General features: G+C 42.8%; 1 protein-coding gene across 5 annotated transcripts in view; it reads right to left on the bottom strand.

Annotated features, from left to right (window-relative positions):
- PHTF2 (putative homeodomain transcription factor 2) overlaps positions 1–17,491 on the bottom strand; it is a 75,406-nt gene extending 57,915 nt beyond the window's left edge. For 3 of the 5 annotated variants that reach the window (XM_075081462.1, XM_075081465.1, XM_075081466.1), the window contains exons 1-2: positions 17,294–17,491; positions 379–455 (exon numbers count right to left, since the gene is read on the bottom strand). In XM_075081462.1, the coding sequence (XP_074937563.1) occupies positions 379–423 (45 nt within the window). In that variant the 5' untranslated portion in view covers positions 424–455; positions 17,294–17,491. Of the gene's footprint in view, positions 1–378; positions 456–9,486; positions 9,637–16,891; positions 17,131–17,293 lie in introns of those variants that run through there. The other 2 variants (XM_075081464.1, XM_075081463.1) reach the window with 2 other exon arrangements.
- Between the last annotated feature and the right edge of the window lie 68 nt (positions 17,492–17,559).

The raw sequence follows: 17,559 nt of genomic DNA, 5'->3' as shown, positions 1-17,559 counted from the left end.
CTTGTTACTGACAGAAAATCTGTTTCAATTCTTATTTTCTACTTAAATACAAGGATTCACTTCTGTGCTATAGAAACATTCTCCTGTACATTAACTAACATGCTACTGAGAACAAAAATTCCCTTTCCTTTCTTCCATAGCACAAGTAGCCAAGGGAGCGAGGACTTTTCAACACAGACCAAAAGCTATTCCATTTCATTAGATACAGTCACCAAATATGTATTTACTTTTGGAAGAAAAGTTTCAAGCTACTCACTCTCATACAGCACTAACCAATAACACAGGAGTATTTTATATTTATTATACTTTACACATAAAGAACAATAAGCCAAGGTGTTTATTTTTTAAAGCCACCATAAAAACAAATAGAAAGCTTACCTTCTTCTGGTACCAAACTATAGCATCAGTTACTTTGGACGCCATTTATTCCACTGAATTCACACAGTCATTTTAGGCTGTTAACAGAAAAAGACAGAACTTTACTTCCACCTTCCCTACGAAGGCCAACATAGGGAATGCTGAAACACTCCCATTACCTGCAAAGCACCAAACAGCTATATTTACTTTACACCTTGTCTCGTTACTATTTTATTAAGAGTTTGGGTTTTCTCCTCTAAGTAAACAAAAAACTACAAATCTGCTGCTACAGGACATCAGAAGCCTCAGTTCTGTCCATCCTCCCGAGTAAAACACAGGTAGCACAGAGGTAATCTGTTATTGTCTCATGAGAACCTCATGAGAGTTATATTAAATGCAGACAATTTTTTTCTGATAAATTAAGCAACCTGTAGTTATTACCACAGCACAGTATCCTGAAGTCCAGGAATAACTGTGTTATAAAATGCAAGAAAATTTCATACAGACTATTAGATATTTTTTGAGAAAAAATAATCAGTGCTAAAACTCCACTAATCATAAAATTAATACACTAAGTCAAAAGGAAAAAAACAAGGAAGAGCGGTAAGTTTGTTTTAATGGTAGCAAATAGCAGTAGTATTAGTTAATCTTTGATGTCACTGTTGTTAGTTTCAATGTGGAAAAAAAAACCAAAACCTTTCAGGCTACATAAAACATTCCTACCTTGAAAACTAATTTAAAAAGTTTTCTTTCATGTAATCAGTCAGCCAGAGTTAGTTCGGAAAAAAAAAAGGCAAGAATAAAGAAAATAAACATTAAAAAGCCTTCAGACTTAGAATTACTGACTTTCTACAAAATTGCATGTATTCTCTCGTGCTGGGCGCTCTGTAAAATCAAAGTAAAGTTTAGGTGAAAATTATAGAATCCTTTCCAGATATTTTATTATAATATGCACATTCTTTCAGATATGAACGTATTATCATTAAAACCATACCCCAATACTTCACGAATAGATTACTTCAGACATTAACAGACTAATAACAATTAAATTAGTTTAGTACCTACGTTTCAAACTGTTACTTAAGGTAGGAAGTGGCCAGAAGAAAGGAAGAAGCAATTGAAAAACCTGCTAAAATATTTGCCAAAAAAATCTGTATTCTTTTGTGTTTAATAATCTCATCTCACTGATTCCCTTTGAAAATATACGTATGTAAACAAATATGTCATACTCGAGCCCAGTTAAAAAAAAAAGTCAACGCGGCACACTATACTAAGTGTGAATTTTTAACATCAGTTGGTAAAAGCTTAAGTTTTCAGCTCCACCTAACATTCAGCATCCTTCCTATGTTTACAAAAAAGTTTGTTATTTGTATATAACTCCACTAAGCATTTAATGCACAAGGAAATTCCTATTTTATTCCTTAAAGCTATAAATTCCTAACAAATTATGCAAAACACTTTGAAAAAGTTAGTATAAGTAACATCAAAATATTAAAAATGGTTTCCAGACATACTATCTGAATGATTCCAGGATCAAGCATAATTGGTAAAAATCAACGTAGGAGGATCTCAAAAAAAAGAACCCTTCGCCATCACAGTTTCACAGATGGCTGAGGTTGGCAGGTACCTCTGGAGGTTGCCCAGTCCAACCCCCCTGCTCAAGCAGGGCCAGCTAGAGCTGGTTGTTCAGGATCATGTCCACGTGGCTTTTGAGCATCTCCAAGGATGGAGAGTCCACAGCCTCCCTGGGCAGTCTGTGCCAGTGCTCAGTCACCCTCCCAGTAAGAAAATGTTTCCTGATGTTCAGAGGGAACCTCCTGTGTTTCAGCTTGCACCCACTGCCTCTGGTCCTGTCACTGGGCACCACTGGAAGGAGCCTGGCTCCATCCTCTTTGCACCCTCCCTTTTGGTGTTTATATACATTGATAAGATCCCCCTGAGCCTTCTCTTTCCCATGTTGAACAGTGCCAGCTCCCTCAGCCTTCCCTCACAGGAGAGATGCTCCAGTCCCTTCCCCATCTCTGTAGCCCTTTGTTGGACTCTCTCCAGCGTGTCTGTGTCTCTCTTGTACTGAGTAGACCAGAACTAGACCCAGCACCCAAGGTGTGGCCTCACCAGTGGCGAGGAGTAGGAGAGGTAGTTTAGCCCCCAAACATCAAACTATCCATCAAGCGTTCTTCCAAGATTGATCTATCTCAGAAAAAAAATGTGATTAAGGGATATATTTCTGATAAAAACATCACACCTATCATAACACTGTCAACCATAGCATTGTCAAGGCAAGTGCAGGACAACCACAGGATCAGGCCCAGCCAGCCTGGCTTCATGAAAGGCAGGTCCTGCCTGACCAACCTGATCTCCTTCTATGACCAGGTGACCCACCTAGTGGATGAGGGAAAGGCTCTGGATGTTGTCTACCTGGACTTTAGCAAAGCCTTTGACACTGTCTCCCACAGCATTCTCCTGGAGAAGCTGGTGGCTCATGGCTTGGATGGGTGTGCTCTTTGCTGGGTAAAAACTGGTGGATGGCCAAGCCCAGAGAGTGGTGGTGAATGGAGTCAAATCCAGTTGGCAGCCAGTCACAAGCGGGGCTCCCCAGGGCTCAGTTTTGGGGCCAGTCTTGTTTAATATCTTTATCAATGATCTGGATGAGGGGACCTAATGCACCCTCAGTAAATTTGCAGATGACACCAAACTGGGTGGGAACGTCGATCTGCCTGAGGGTGGGAGGGCTCTACAGAGGGACATGGACAGGCTGGATCAATGGGCCAAGGCCAACTGTATGAGGTTTAACAAGACCAAGTGTTGGGTCCTGCACTTGGGTCACAACAACCCCATGCAACGCTACAGGCTTGGGGAGGAGCAGCTGGAGAGCTGCCTGGAGGAAAAGGACCTGGGGGTGTTGATTGACAGCCAGCTGAACAGGAGCCAGCAGTGTGCCCAGGTGGCCAAGAAGGCCAACAGTATCCTGGCTGCTATCAGGAATAGTGTGGCCAGCAGGAGTAGGGAAGTGATTGTCCCCCTGTACTTGACACTGGCGAGGCCGCACCTCAAATATTGTACTGAGGGGCTCAAAACTGAACACAAGAAGGACATTGAGTCGCTGGAGCGTGTCCAAAGAAGGGCAATGAACCTGGTGAAGGGTCTAGAGCACAAGTCCTATGAGGAGAGGTTGAGGGAAGTGGGGTTGTTTAACCTGGGGAATAGGAGGCTGAGGGGAGAACTTATTGCTCTCTGCAACTACTTGAGGAGGTTGTAGTGAGGTGTGCGTTGGTCTCTTCTCTCAAGTTATTAGTGATAGGATGAGAGGAAACGGCCTAAAGCTGCATCAGGGGAGGTTTAGATTGGGTATTGGAAAAAAATTTCTTTACTGAAAGAATGGTCAGGCACTGGAACAGGCTGCCTAGAGTGGTGCTGGAGTCACCATCACTGGAGGCATTTAAAAAAACATGTAGACGCAGCACTTCAGGGCATGGTTTAGGAGACATGGTAGTGTTGGGTTGACGGTTGGACTTGATGATCCTAGAGGTCTTTTCCAACCTTAATGATTCTATGATTCTATAATATCAACAATAATATTGCACCTCATGTCTCTGCTTTAAAAGGAAACAGGAATTGTTAAACTGTAGGCAGTTTTTACAGTGAAAGATCTTTCTCTTTGTTTTAAAGACAAAGATAAGACATTTGTTTACAGCATTTGCACAGATAAGAAAGGCAAATAAAAATACAATGTCCAACAGACAGGATGGAAACTGACATTATGCAATAGATTTTAAAAAGTGTCTTTATGAAATGCCTAAGCATTAGAATAACTTATGATACTTTATTATAAATTGTTCATCACCAAAAATTTCCGATTTTAAAAAAAAACAACAGAGACTAGATTACCTGATCGTAACAGCTGTTTGTATGAAAGATCACAAACACTCCATCTACAAAAGCCCTATCAACACTACCATCTTCCAAGACATTTCCGGGAGAGAAAAGAAGACCCTCCAAAAGACTCAGTTCTGCACTGACACCTGTTTATTCAGTCTTCCCTGACTCATGTAAAATACAAGTCTGTCCATACACAGTGCATTACTTAAAAGACACTGTATTTAGTTAGTTTGGATAGGTATCACATACACTATAGTACAAACCCTCAAAAATTTTATACCAGCTCCTGAGGATTTCTAAGAAACATAATGCCATACATTTTCATGTTTCACAAAGCTTTTCCAAAAAAGAGAAGCAAATACAAAAAAGGAACTACATTTAAGATTTTTAACAGTGTAACTCCAATATCCTTTGCACAACTTCAGATAAAACTACAACACAATGGAAAGAAATGTCTCAGAGAGCTTACAGAGCCATTAACAGATTTCAGAAATATCAGGACACTGACTTTTGGTGCAGCTGAGCAAACGAACGCTGCAATTTTTCCACTGTTGATAATATGATTGTGTAAGTCACATCAAGTCAGTTAAAGCTGGCAGCCATGACTGTGTCAACATCTGTAATTGTTTCTGACCTATTTGTTTTTGATAATAGCAGCAGTTTTTCTACGAGCAACTATCAGTTATTAAGAATTCATTGGCACAATAAATGTAAAAATATTTCTATCACATAAAGCATGGAGCCCAACAGAGACTTTGATATAGCTTGGCATATTACACAGCCTGGTTACCCCTCTTTCTCACCCATAAAAAGCTTAAAATAGGATTTGCTTTCTTCTTTGAAAACCTGTTTAAGTAAACTTAAATTTAAAATTATTTGCTACACTGGACTATAGACTCAAAGTTACATAAAACCCTTCACCAAACCCTCCACACACAACGTGACCTACATCGCACAGTCACAGCAAGAGCAGTCCCACCGCTACTTACGGAGGCGCCAACGTAGGAAGGATGCCATACAGATTTCAATCACACTTGCTCCCCTTGGCTTCCCCTCCTTTCTGAGTTCATCTTGGAGGACCTTTAACTCCTTCTCATTTGTCACAAACCAACATCCTTCTCACATAAAATATACCCCACTTCCTAACACCATAATTACAGGATGAGAAAAAGGTTGGCGAAACATATTATCGGCAGTAAAGAACTAACTGTTGAACCTGCACAGAACCATTTCCCTCAACAGTTACATTAACTTGATATCTCTCTCACTCTCTCAAGGTCAACGATTTTTCAGGAAACCAACACTAATTTATGAATCCAAGACTTCCAACTGTGTCAAATAGTTCTTGCTGAGCCACCCTCCATCATCTTTGAATGGTCATGGAGGACAGGAGAGGTGGCCACAGACTGGAGGGTAGCCAATGTCACTCCAATCTTCAAAAAGGGCGAGAGGGAGGACCTGGGGACCTATAGGCCAGTCAGCCTCACCTCCATCCCTGGAAACGTGATGGAGCAGATCATCCTGGAGGTCATCTCCAGGCATGTAGAGGAAAAGAAGGTTATCAGAAGTAGTCAACATGGATTCACCAAGGGGAGATCATGCTTGACCAACCTGATAGCCTTCTATGATGGCACGACTGGCTGGGTAGATGAAGGGAAAGCAGTGGATGTTTATCTCAACTTTAGTAAGGCTTTTGATGCTGTCTCCCATAAGATCCTCATGGGTAAGCTTAGAAAGTGTGGGTTGGATGAGTGGACAGTGAGGTGGATAGAGAACTGGCTCAACAACAGAACTCAGAGGGTTGTGATCAATGGAGCAGAGCAGAGTCTGGATGGAGGCCTGTCACTAGTGGTGTTCCCCAGGGGTCTGTGCTGGGTCCAGTCCTGTTTAATACATTCATCAATGACCTGGATGATGGGATAGAGTGTAACCTCAGCAAGCTCACTGATGATACCAAGCTGGGAGGAGTGGCTGACACACCAGAAGGCTGTGCTGCCATGCAACAAGACCCAGACAGGCTGGAGAGCTGGGCCGAGGAGAACCTCATGAAATTCAACAAGAGCAAGTGCAAGGTCCTGCACCTGGGGAGGAACAACCCCATGTACCAGTACAGGTTGGGGGCTGAACAGTACATGTTAGCAGCCCTGTTGAGAAGGACCTGGGAGTGCTGGTGGACAACAAGGTGACCATGAGCCACCAATGTGCCATTGTGGCCAAGAAGGCCAATGGTATCCTGGGATGCATTAAAAGGAGTGTGGCCAGCAGATCAAGGGAGGTTATCCTCCTCCTCCTCTACTATGCCCTACTGAGGCCACATCTGGAGTAGTGTCCAGTTCTGTGCTCCCCAGTTTAAGAAAGACAGGGAACTATTGGAGACAGTCCAGCGGAGAGCTACCAAGATGATCAGGGGGCTGGAGCATCTCGCTTATGAGGAAAGGCTGAGAGACTTGGGTTTGTTCGGCCTGGAGAAGAGAAGACTGAGGGGGGATTTCATAAATACCTACAAATATCTAAAGGGTGGGTGTCAGCATGATGGGCCTGGACTCTTTTCAAATACCTGCGTCAAATACCTGCAGCTGGGACAGGGATCAGCTTCTGCACTCAGTTGTACAACGTCCCATGGAGAGTAACTACAGCAAGATTAAGTTCAGATTAACTAGTTGCAGAATTAAGAGCAACACAAAAAATACTGCCAATTTCAGAGATTAGACAGAACATCCAAACAGAGAAGCTTGATCACATCTCTGTGACATTCATCAGAGCCATTCATTACATTTCCATCAAACTCACAGTTAATACTACGAATAGCAAGCAACATTTTATGATCAAAACTTCATTACTTCCCTAAAGCTAAAAATAGATTACTACCTTGGTGATCCCTTTTCAGAAGCAGGGTTTCTTAGCTATTCCTTTTCCATTTCAGAGCATAATCATATTCCATTTTAAGTAAGTACACACTACACCTTGCAATCAAATGAGCAGTTTTTCAAAAGCCACAGGAATCTATATTTAAATGTTTTCAGGTAGTTCAGCGCTCATTTAAAAAGTCCAGTGCCTACTGTGTAAGACAGGATTAGATACTATACTACAGATTTAAATAAATTTGAAGTAAGTTTATTTAAAAATTTTACTTATATCCACAAGATTTTGGTGACCCAGGTCAGACAAAAATGTCTGACTGAAACGAAATGTAATTTCTGAATGACAGTCTACAGAAAATAAAATCTATTCTGAACTCTGACAGAAGTTCAGAATAAAACTGTGCTTGTCATAGTGACAAAGGCAAAAAAATTACAATTTTTTGAAGAATAGAGAAGTCTAAGCAGTGTCAACTAGCAAAAGGACATAATTAAAACTACAACACAAGCAAGGAAGCACAGGCAAATAGTTGCTCTCCTTGCCTGTAAACACTGTGAATCACTAAATATTTCAAGAAACCTGTTTCCTTTATACCAATCCTAACGGCAATGGTCAGGATACCATTCAGCTGTTGAGTCAAGACTTCAATGTCCTTCTCAACTCATTAAGACCATGGAACGATGAAGTTGGCAGGTTCACTAGACATTATTATGAGTAAAATTGCAGAGCTGTAGCGTTTGTCTCAAATGTTTTTTTTAAAAACTCCATCAACTTTTTTTACCTTCAGAAGAACTTATTGTACCAGCAAATTAAGGGTAGTTTTGAAAAACTTACTGCATAAAGCCATGAGAATACTAGAACTTCATGCCAACTGCTTTCTACAGTAAAACAGTTTTACTATTATGTTAGATCCTCCGTATTAGAGTTTCACAATCACAGACATAATTTCACTAAGATTTCCTGTTACGAAGAGTAAGAAGATACACCGAATCAGAATAGTACAGCCTGCGGCCTAAACTACTAGTTTTGCAGCAATATTTGTATCATGCAAACTCACTTAAAAGTAAAACATTTTACCTGCTGATGCACAGCTAGAAAATCACTTTAATGAGAAAATAACCCTCATTTTTCAAGTTTGATACCAAAACAGAAGTTAGCATTATCATCAAATTGTTGACATTATTTGATATCATAAGTTATATTTAAACGAGCCCAATAACAGCTTAGTCATACCAGGCATCTGCTGTGAATGAAAAGCTGCTTCTGCCATGACAAAACAAACCAGCACAAGTATGTGATGCAGATACACAACTAGAACTTACCAGGAGTTGTCCTTCTTACACAGGAGTTCTGCCACTGCCACCAAGAACAGGATTAAACCCTTGAAGCAGTGTTTCAAAAAACACATTCTTTTCATGTGCATTACAAATAAACCATTAATCCTACATTTCCATTTTTAAAAGGGATATCAAATACTATATAATGCACTCAGTGTTCTGTTTAAGTACTTTATCTATGCATCACTGTTCTCAAGACAGCATTTCAGAATTGCAAATTGTATACAAGCAAATGAGAAACTTGTCACTCCCAGGTTCACACCTTTCAGTGGAAGTTTTATCACGCTTCCTTCAGCTACTAGCCTTAAGAAAATCTGAAGCAGCCAAAAGGAAGGGAAAAAAAAAACCCAAAATTTAAAAAATCAGACACTGCTAACCTAAGGACCATATCCAGCAGCCAGCATGAAAAGCCTTGCTGCCATGCCAGCCAAGGCCCTCCCAGGTTGTTGCTTTGCAATCCAAGGTCATGATAGTTTGTAAATAAAAAGGAATTAACATACTTGCTTTCCCAAAGGAACAGCATGATAGTTTGTAAATAAAAAGGAATTAACATACTTGCTTCCCCCAAAGAACACCATCAACTCTGCTAAATTTGGATACCAGCGTTCTAAGACACTGCTCGCAACAGAGAATTAATTTTCTTTGTCCTTCATTCCATCTCAAAAAACATCCCAAATACCTCAAAACCCAAAAAACAATCACCCCCAAACAACTGGCAAAAAAAATCCACTGAACATCACTAGATACCTGTTTGGGGAGCTTTGTTGTGAGTTTATCAGGCCAACAACAGGAACAATAAAATATGAATCAGACCCTATGCTGCTGCTGTGTGTTAAGCCTTGTTCTTTACGAACACAGAACATGATATTTCATGACACACACAGCCATCTGGCAGCACGCCCATACCTGCCTATGCCCCTGGTAAGATGTCGGTTACTGACAAACAGATACTTTCTCAGGCCTCTGTATTTTGCCCACAAACCATGGTATCTGATCCCATTTCTGCCACTGCATATTTATTCTTCCTTATAAGCTCATTCCCTTTATCACTTACCATCCCAAGCAGGAAGCTCTCACGGTTGCAGCTGCAGTGTAGAGCACATGGCAAGAATCACTTTTCAGCTTCTGATGGGAAGTAGGCTCGACTTAACCATCTTCACTTCCACAGTAAAAACACCAATATCTGAAGGGCAAACTAGCAAGGAAGTGCCACAGAAAACAACTGTCTCCCAAGGAATACTTGTTTTGCCAGTGAATTACACAACTGTCTGAAATAGTAGCAAAATGTTGAGCGTCAGAATTTCTGAGATTTATTTCAGGTTCTGGGAAAAGAACATTGCGTGCACTTGTTGCAACGCTGCAGCCATTTCTGGAATCTGTGCCCTCAGCCTTAAGGTCTGTGCAAATTTCCTAATTTTGTTACATAACTGGTGACTGTTCATGGCTCCATTTGAACGGACATGACACAATTTCATAGTTACCATACTTGTAAAAATTGGGGAGAAGGACTCTGCACTGAGAAGTCCAGGATTCTACACCTCTCATCATTTACTCCTGAGCCAGCTACAGTGTTTATTAATCAGCAAAAAGCTCCCAATATTTAAACATATTTTACTGTTTAAGTGGAAAAAATTCAAGCCCTTAAAGGACACTACCAGGAAGTCAATTTTGCCTCTCATCTTCTATAAGAGATGTTAGTTACAAAGTTCCTGTTAATCCAAATGCAGTAATTGCTGCCAGTGTCCTAGATCTACAGGCCAAGAGATTTCTGAAGGTGCTGCATCTGTAAATAAATCAATAAATAAAATACAATATATGTTCAAGCTCAAGTTCCGCTCTTTTTAATTCCTGGGTTTTGCACTGAATACTACACACATACATATAGATCCTATTAAACATATTTACAAACTTATAATGAGAAATCCCTGAAATAGTGCATGTATACATCTGCTCTTAGAACTGTAATGACTTTACTAAGGAACAGAATTTCTGTAAATACTATGTTTTCCATTTGGACATGCAGTATTCTTAACACTCAAAAAAAAAAACCAAACCCACCCCAAAATACAGTGGCCACCCTGAAATAAAATGCTACGCTCCTTTCCTCCTCCTTGTGATTCTAAACACAGCAGTAATTTCCTGCAACAACAAATCTTGCTCACGGAAAATACTGACTTGGTGTTTAGGAAGATGTGTTTATCTGTCACCAGGCAATGCACAGCAGAGTTGTGGCTTCTCGATGAGCGCAGTCAGGAAGTCGAAAACCACTCCTAAATGACCAAGTTTGCATCATGTTCTACAAATAGTTATCCAGCAAGTTTTTGAAGCAGCTGAGGCATGAAGTGGCTGAGCTATCAGAAGAAGCCTCTTCTAACAGCCACTGTTCTGTAGGAACATAGTAGCAAATGCTGAGCCTGTATTTTTTAAAAAGTCTCTGGAGTGATCCAAGCAAGGAATTGCAAGGTAACAAGCCTTACATGTGTATCTGGCAAGCTCCTCAAAACAGTCATTAAAAATAGAACACCATTATACCAGACAGACTATCTGATAGGGTCTAATCAGCAGTTTCTGCAAAGGAAGATCATGTCTTAGTCTATCAGTATTTCTGAACATGTCAAACTAACGATAAACAAGAGCAAGTCATACGTGGACTTTCAAAGAACCTCTGGAAGGATGTCAAAGATTTCTGAACAGACTGCTGTTTGTGAGAAGCAAGCATTGCCATTGATCAAAAACCAGCCAGAAAAGCGAACAAAATTTTGAGGTCAACGTTATTCCATGCGATAGGCTAATTGGATAATGAAGATTAATAGCAGCATCCAGTCTGAATAAAACAACCTATTTATTGCCTGCTCAGGTGCGTAGAAGCTCCTTGGATTACACATGGCCAATCTGCTAGCACTTCCATTCAGTGTCAGTCCAAGGCAAAGTGCACACAAATCCTACGCAGCTCATCTGGGAACCCCTGTTTTCCTTCACAGAGAAGCATCCTAATCCCAAAACTAAACTCAGACTAAATCTTCCTAGTCTGCTTTATGTTCCTCTAGCTTTCACACACCTGAACACCCCATAGTGACAGAGGCAAGCATTCAGGGTCTCGTTCAGCATACACGTAACCTGGTGGCTGGCTCTTCCCAGAGGTTTGATGTTCAGGATTAGGATGCTTCTCTGTGAAGGACTTCTACAAGAAAGATGAACACAGACACTCATCACGTCACTGTTTCACCAGGCGCTGACAGCTAATGTTAGCTTACAAATAAATAAGAGATGACCCACATTCCCGCTCATTCCCGGGGCTCTTAAGAGGGAACTTTCAGCAGAAGAAATCACTCACTATAGACACGTAGGTCCACACAGAGCCGATGGAGAAGGTCAGGGCGGCCTAGCAAGGCTTCACAACTGTTTTAACCACTCTAAACCAGTATTACCACAGTCCACCCTCCTCCTCAGTCACCAGCTTCCATCCCCTTTTTACCAGCATTGGAGCCCATCCCACAGGAGACAGCTTCAAGGATCTGACTACCATTACTAAGTCAATGAGCAGTTTTTGCCTGAATTAGCTCCACAGATCTATGGACCACAGAATAAGGGGAGCATTAATGCCGTTGCCACTAGCGACACAGCTCTGACCAAAGCCAACTTGAACACTCTGGATCTCCACCTGCAAGCCTTCAGACATACCATTAACAGAGTTAAGCTGGACTAATTAAGATTGTTTCCCCTCTCCTCCTCCCCATTTAGACTAGTAGCCTAGAGTTTTTATGAAACAATGGTGTGGGGCCCTGCCCTATTACTCCAAATCTCAAGCTTCTGTAAACAGGTCCAGCAGTGTTCACTATATTTATTTTTTATACATCAGAGAAGAAAAGAAAACCTGAAGGAGTAACATTTCCAGATTACAATTAACCTTACATTAGCAAAGCTTAAAAAGATGAATCAACTTTAACAACGAATAGGCAACATAAACAAAATTTAGTACAGGTAATGCAAAGTATATCCATAAGGCTGAGGGGTGGCGGCAGGGAGCTTTAAAATCAGGTATCTCAAATCCAGAAAGGAAATTTGGCAGCTGAGAGAGCTCTTCCATTCAATATCCTATAGTCAGGGAGAGCACAGAGACACCTGAATAAAAGAGAAACAACAAGGAAAACACTGCAGTACAGCTCTGTTGATCAGCTGTGCAATCTGACCTGGAATACATGTACTTTATTTGAAAAATAATATTAAAATTCTGCGGGAGGGGGGAGGTGTTCTGAGAAAGGCTATGAATGAGCAACCATTTGAAAATGTCTCCTGAGAAACAGGCAAGTACAAACAGAAAAATAAGGAATTATAAATGAAATGAGACTTTAAGAAATATACAGAAAATATAGCCAAGAAAACAAGAGCTTCCAATAACACAGGGAGCTTCATTCATTAACCAAGCTTAGAGAATAGCAAAGCCAAACTTTTAACAGAGAAATATTATATTACAACACATAATTAGACTGTTATACTCAGTAACACAGGAAGTCAATGAAGCCAAGATTTTACTCAGTTTCAAAAAGAAAGCAGCTACTTAAACACACAATAATAAGAAAAATCTCAAGCTTCATGACTCAGAATGCAAGAAAACATCCAAAGAGATCACCAGGCTGTATTTGGCCATACAAACCCTCTACCTAACCCAACCCCACAATGGCCAGCAGCAAACACCACGGAAAGCGTATGAGCAACATGGAAAGCATAGAACAAACTGTCCCTTAAGACAGCTGAACACGAAGAGTGTTTAGCTGCCAGGCTGGCATCTGCCAACCACCTAACTCTCAAAAGCATCTGGCATTGGCCGACTTCCAAAACGTAAGGCTTGCATGACTGCATATTTGACGCTATATTGCTTAAATTTTTTCTCCTACTTTGCAACTGTATTTTATTTTTGAAGAAAAAGAAAAAATCCACAAATATATTCACAAGTAGGAGTTCAATCCAATGCTTGGACTCATTCCAGGAAGCTATCTAGTCTCTCTGGAGTACGTCTACCAAGACCACCTCAAATGAACAAAGAATTAAATACTGAGCAAAAGTGAATTTGGAAAAAATCCCCTTTACACATTTAAATTAAGAAACAAGAGAATAGTTCTATGAACTCTCTGATATCCTCCCCTCAACTATTAAAAAAAACCCAAAACCTACAAACGTAAGCTATATTTCCAAGTTTCTTGACAACATAATGGGTATCTCTATGTATGTATACGTTGCTCTAACTTTGAAGCTGGCCCTGTTTTGAGATGGGGTTGGACCAGAGAGATGACTTCCAGTGACCCCTTTCAACCTAAATTATTCTATGATTACTTGTAGAGCATAGCCAAACATTATACAGTACTATATTATAGCCCTAATTACTATTAACTCTTTTTTTTCCCCCCTATAGGCAATTTATTAAGCTCTTTGTATTCTCCTTAAAAATTTGGATATACTTTCTCCAGGTAGTTAACCATTTCCTCTGTACCCAGCAAGAGAAGGGCCTTCATGAATAACAGCACAATAAACTCAAGGGAAAAAACATAGTATTTAGAGCTTTCAAAGTCTTATTTTTCATGCCACTACATATCTTAGAGTAAGTAGTGGTCAACTATCCTCGAACAGCCAGAAGGAGCAGTACCTCTGACAGAGGTATCCTAGAAGAGTTTTGTTTCCTTTGTAAAACAAACAACAAAAAAAAAACATTACAGAAAGAACAGGCCTACCTTGTTCAGTGGGCAGAAGCAATTAAGTCAGTCTGTTTTTACCAGTGTACCATGGCTCTCTAATGTCCCCCTCCACCTCACCCAACACTTTTTTCCTGCCCCCTACCCACATTACCAACTGCCCCAACTATCTGGCTGGGCCAGCAGCAGTACGCACCAGCGCGACAACTCAGAGCTTCGCACATATGCTGGCCAGCAGTTGCTCTCTTCCTGAAGAAAGGGACCCAATTATAACTGCCTTTCTCTGGGTGGGAATATTAATGTGGGTCACTACCTGTCAAAAGTTTTATAAAAATTTGTCACTCTGTAAGTACTTTATGTCTTTTATTTGCCATTAAATTAGGCTTCGTCATCTGACTGACTAAAGATGTTACTCAAACGGGAGAAGACAAGGAAAGTAATTGTACACGTTTTGTGTCCTTAGTAAGCCTAGCTAAAAATTCACATAAACTGTTCAGTGATGAATCCGTAGAGCATGCTGCTTATTATGAAAAGAACTTCCTCACAGACAAAAAAAACAAAACAAAACAAAACCCTATGACTGTCACCACTCTCACTCACAGGGGTCCTGAGAGAAGGAAAAAAACATATGTTTTTATTTCTTTAACAAAGTTTCTGCTATAAACAAGTAGAAGATACAGTATTTAGAAGAAGCCTGAAACAACAGTATATGTAACTTTGGAGAACTGGGGAAGAAGTCATGTCCACTGATTTCCAGTGACCCCTGCCAGCTGTGACAGGAACAGCACTGTTCAACTCCAAGAACCACTCCACCCTTCGCTGCCTGGTTAACCGCCTTGAACGAAGTTGACTGGAAGTCTTTTCGATGCGCCTATGCCTCCCTTCGAATGCATCATCAAGGCTCTGTTTCCTATTTCAAAGCCTACAGAATTTTGAGTTCTCCCAGCACTCGCACTGATATTAGGCGGCTATGGCTACAGCTGGGACCAACTGTCTGAGACAAGCTGAGCTGACTCTGCTTTGGGAGAAACCCAGTACTACCAGAACACTTGGAATGCTCCGTGGAGTACCCAACAGATACTGGCAATTTAGTTGTATGTCACATTCCACACAATACAAGAGGAAAAAATTCTACTACAAGCATTGAATTAAAACTAGGTTTCCAAATTCTTTTTCACATGACTCAGGCTTGTTTTATCCTTTATAATATTTATATCCAGAGTACAAACATACACTGGCAGCAAAACATAGCAACAGAAAATTCAACTGCACAAACATTCCACTTCAAATGGAGATCAGGATCTTAAACACACCGCTCCAAGTATCGCTCTCAACCTTCGGCTTCAGTAATGAAAAGTTTTTGCAAATATTGTAAAGTAGAGCTTGAAGGGGGGGAAGTCAAAGCTGGAAGAAGCATGGTTCCTTACTGAAACAAAAATAAGACTTCTGAGAAAAGGACTATCCTTTCCATGGAGTCACAAAAAGGCAAATCAAAGATCATCACCAAAACCTGCAGAGGTACAGAAATAGCCAAATACATACAGCTATTTATATCCCAGAGATTTATTCACAGAACACTCTCACCCTCTCACTCCAGGAAAACCAAAACATCTCATGCCAAGCACTAATGTATACAACAGAAATATATCCTTCCACTGCTCAGTGACCACTCCAAGAGCAGATACCAGAATTCACTTACGAGGATTAACAGGTTATTTCAAGTGCTTCACTTCTCCCTGATAAAACAGATGCACCATCTGTTTAACAGCATCAGCAAGAAGGTATAAGCGGGCAAATTACTGATGACACGTTGTGTTTAGTCTCATTACTACTGAAGAACTCGTGTGTCAAAATTGTAAAACCAGCTGTATTTTCTGGAGGAATGTTTCATCACAAAGAATTTCAGATTGTTAATTAAAGTACTTTCAACAAGTCAGGTTTTCCAATTAATTAATTTTTGCAGTTAATTATATGACAGATGGATACGACACTGGCAAATTTGGGACAAAACGCAAGACTCAGCAACATTACTTTTCAAGTGACCAATAACACGTCAAGGCAGTAAAAGACAAAATACCAAGCACGGAGCTTGAGAATATGGACTGAAGCTGTCACTGACTCCCATAGACCTGGGTCACAGCGCTCAGGGAGTGCGTACGAAAAACCAGAGCGTAAGAAGCAAACAGCTGGATACTTCTACTACTGCGTAATTATTTCGCCCCACTGGTCTCTGCTCTGTTTCTCACAGCGAATAAAACACCAGGGGAATGAGTACGACAGAAGAAATTGTAACTCGCGGGAAGTAGCCCAACATTTAGGTTTCCAAACTGAAGAGGAAGGACAAGACACCACATAAACTGTAGACAGGTCGTCATCAGGTTAGGGCGGGAAGGGCAGAACACCGGGATGAGGAATAGGAAAGAAAGGAAGCGCCGAAAGAAGAGGAGGGGGTGTAAAATACAAGAATACAGACAGAGCCGAGACCAGAGACGAAGGCGAAGACACCGAAATCGAGGACCTTTAAAGGAAAGGGGAAAGAAGCCCCATTGCCCGAATCAGGCACTAAAGCGGCTCGGGATGCGTTAAAGCGACCCCCCAGGGAACGGCGCGCTGCGGCAGGGGTCAGACCCCGCGAGCGGCGAGAACTCGCACGGAGGCGGCCGCAGGCGCGCACGCGGCGCCCGCGACAGCCTGCGGCCGGGACCGAGGAGCCGGGGCACGGCGGGCCCCCGGAGCGGGCGGCCCCCCTCCAGCGGACGCACCGCACCGTACCTGATGCGGCGTGGCGGGAACGGCCGGCGCCGCGCCGCCTCCGGACCCCGCCGCCCCGCGGGAGGGCACCGGTGATTGCTCCGGCCGGACGGGGACCTGGGTTCCGCGGAGGCGGCGGGCCGCCCACCCCTCCCGCGGCCGGGCTCCGCCGGGGGCCGGCGGCAGCGGGCCGGCAGCGGAGCCGCTCTCGCCGCCCGGCCCGGGGCCAGGGCAGACGCGGCAGATGGCCCCGCCGCGCCGGTGATGCGCCCCGCCGCCCCTCACCGAGCCGGCACCCCCGCCCCGCCCCGGCCGCGGCTCCTCAGCCGAAGCCGTCCCGGCCCCCCCTCCCCACCCACGCAGGGGCCCCAGCGCCCCACTTCTCCCCCCTCCCCCGCCCGCCCAGGCGGGTCCCGACCTTACCGGCCGCCCGGTGCCGCGCGGAGCGGGCCGGCGCGCGCTGCAGACAACGGCGGCGAGGGGACCGCGAGACGGCGGGCGAGGAGGCAGCGGGCGGGCGCGCGCCAGGCAACAGCTGGGGGGGGGGGAAGGTGGCGGGGGGAGGAGGAGGTGGCGCGCGCCCGAGTGGCGGCAGCAACAGCGCGCCACCCTGCAGGGCGCGCGCCGCCGAGCCGGGGGCGGGGCCGGGCGCGAGTCGACAAGCAACAGCCTCCCCTCCCCCTGCGGGA

This window comes from Phalacrocorax aristotelis, chromosome 1 (assembly GCF_949628215.1).
Source record: "Phalacrocorax aristotelis chromosome 1, bGulAri2.1, whole genome shotgun sequence".
In the NCBI taxonomy this organism is placed as follows: Eukaryota; Metazoa; Chordata; class Aves; order Suliformes; family Phalacrocoracidae; genus Phalacrocorax; species Phalacrocorax aristotelis.
This window is presented reverse-complemented; position numbering and strand designations above follow the sequence as displayed.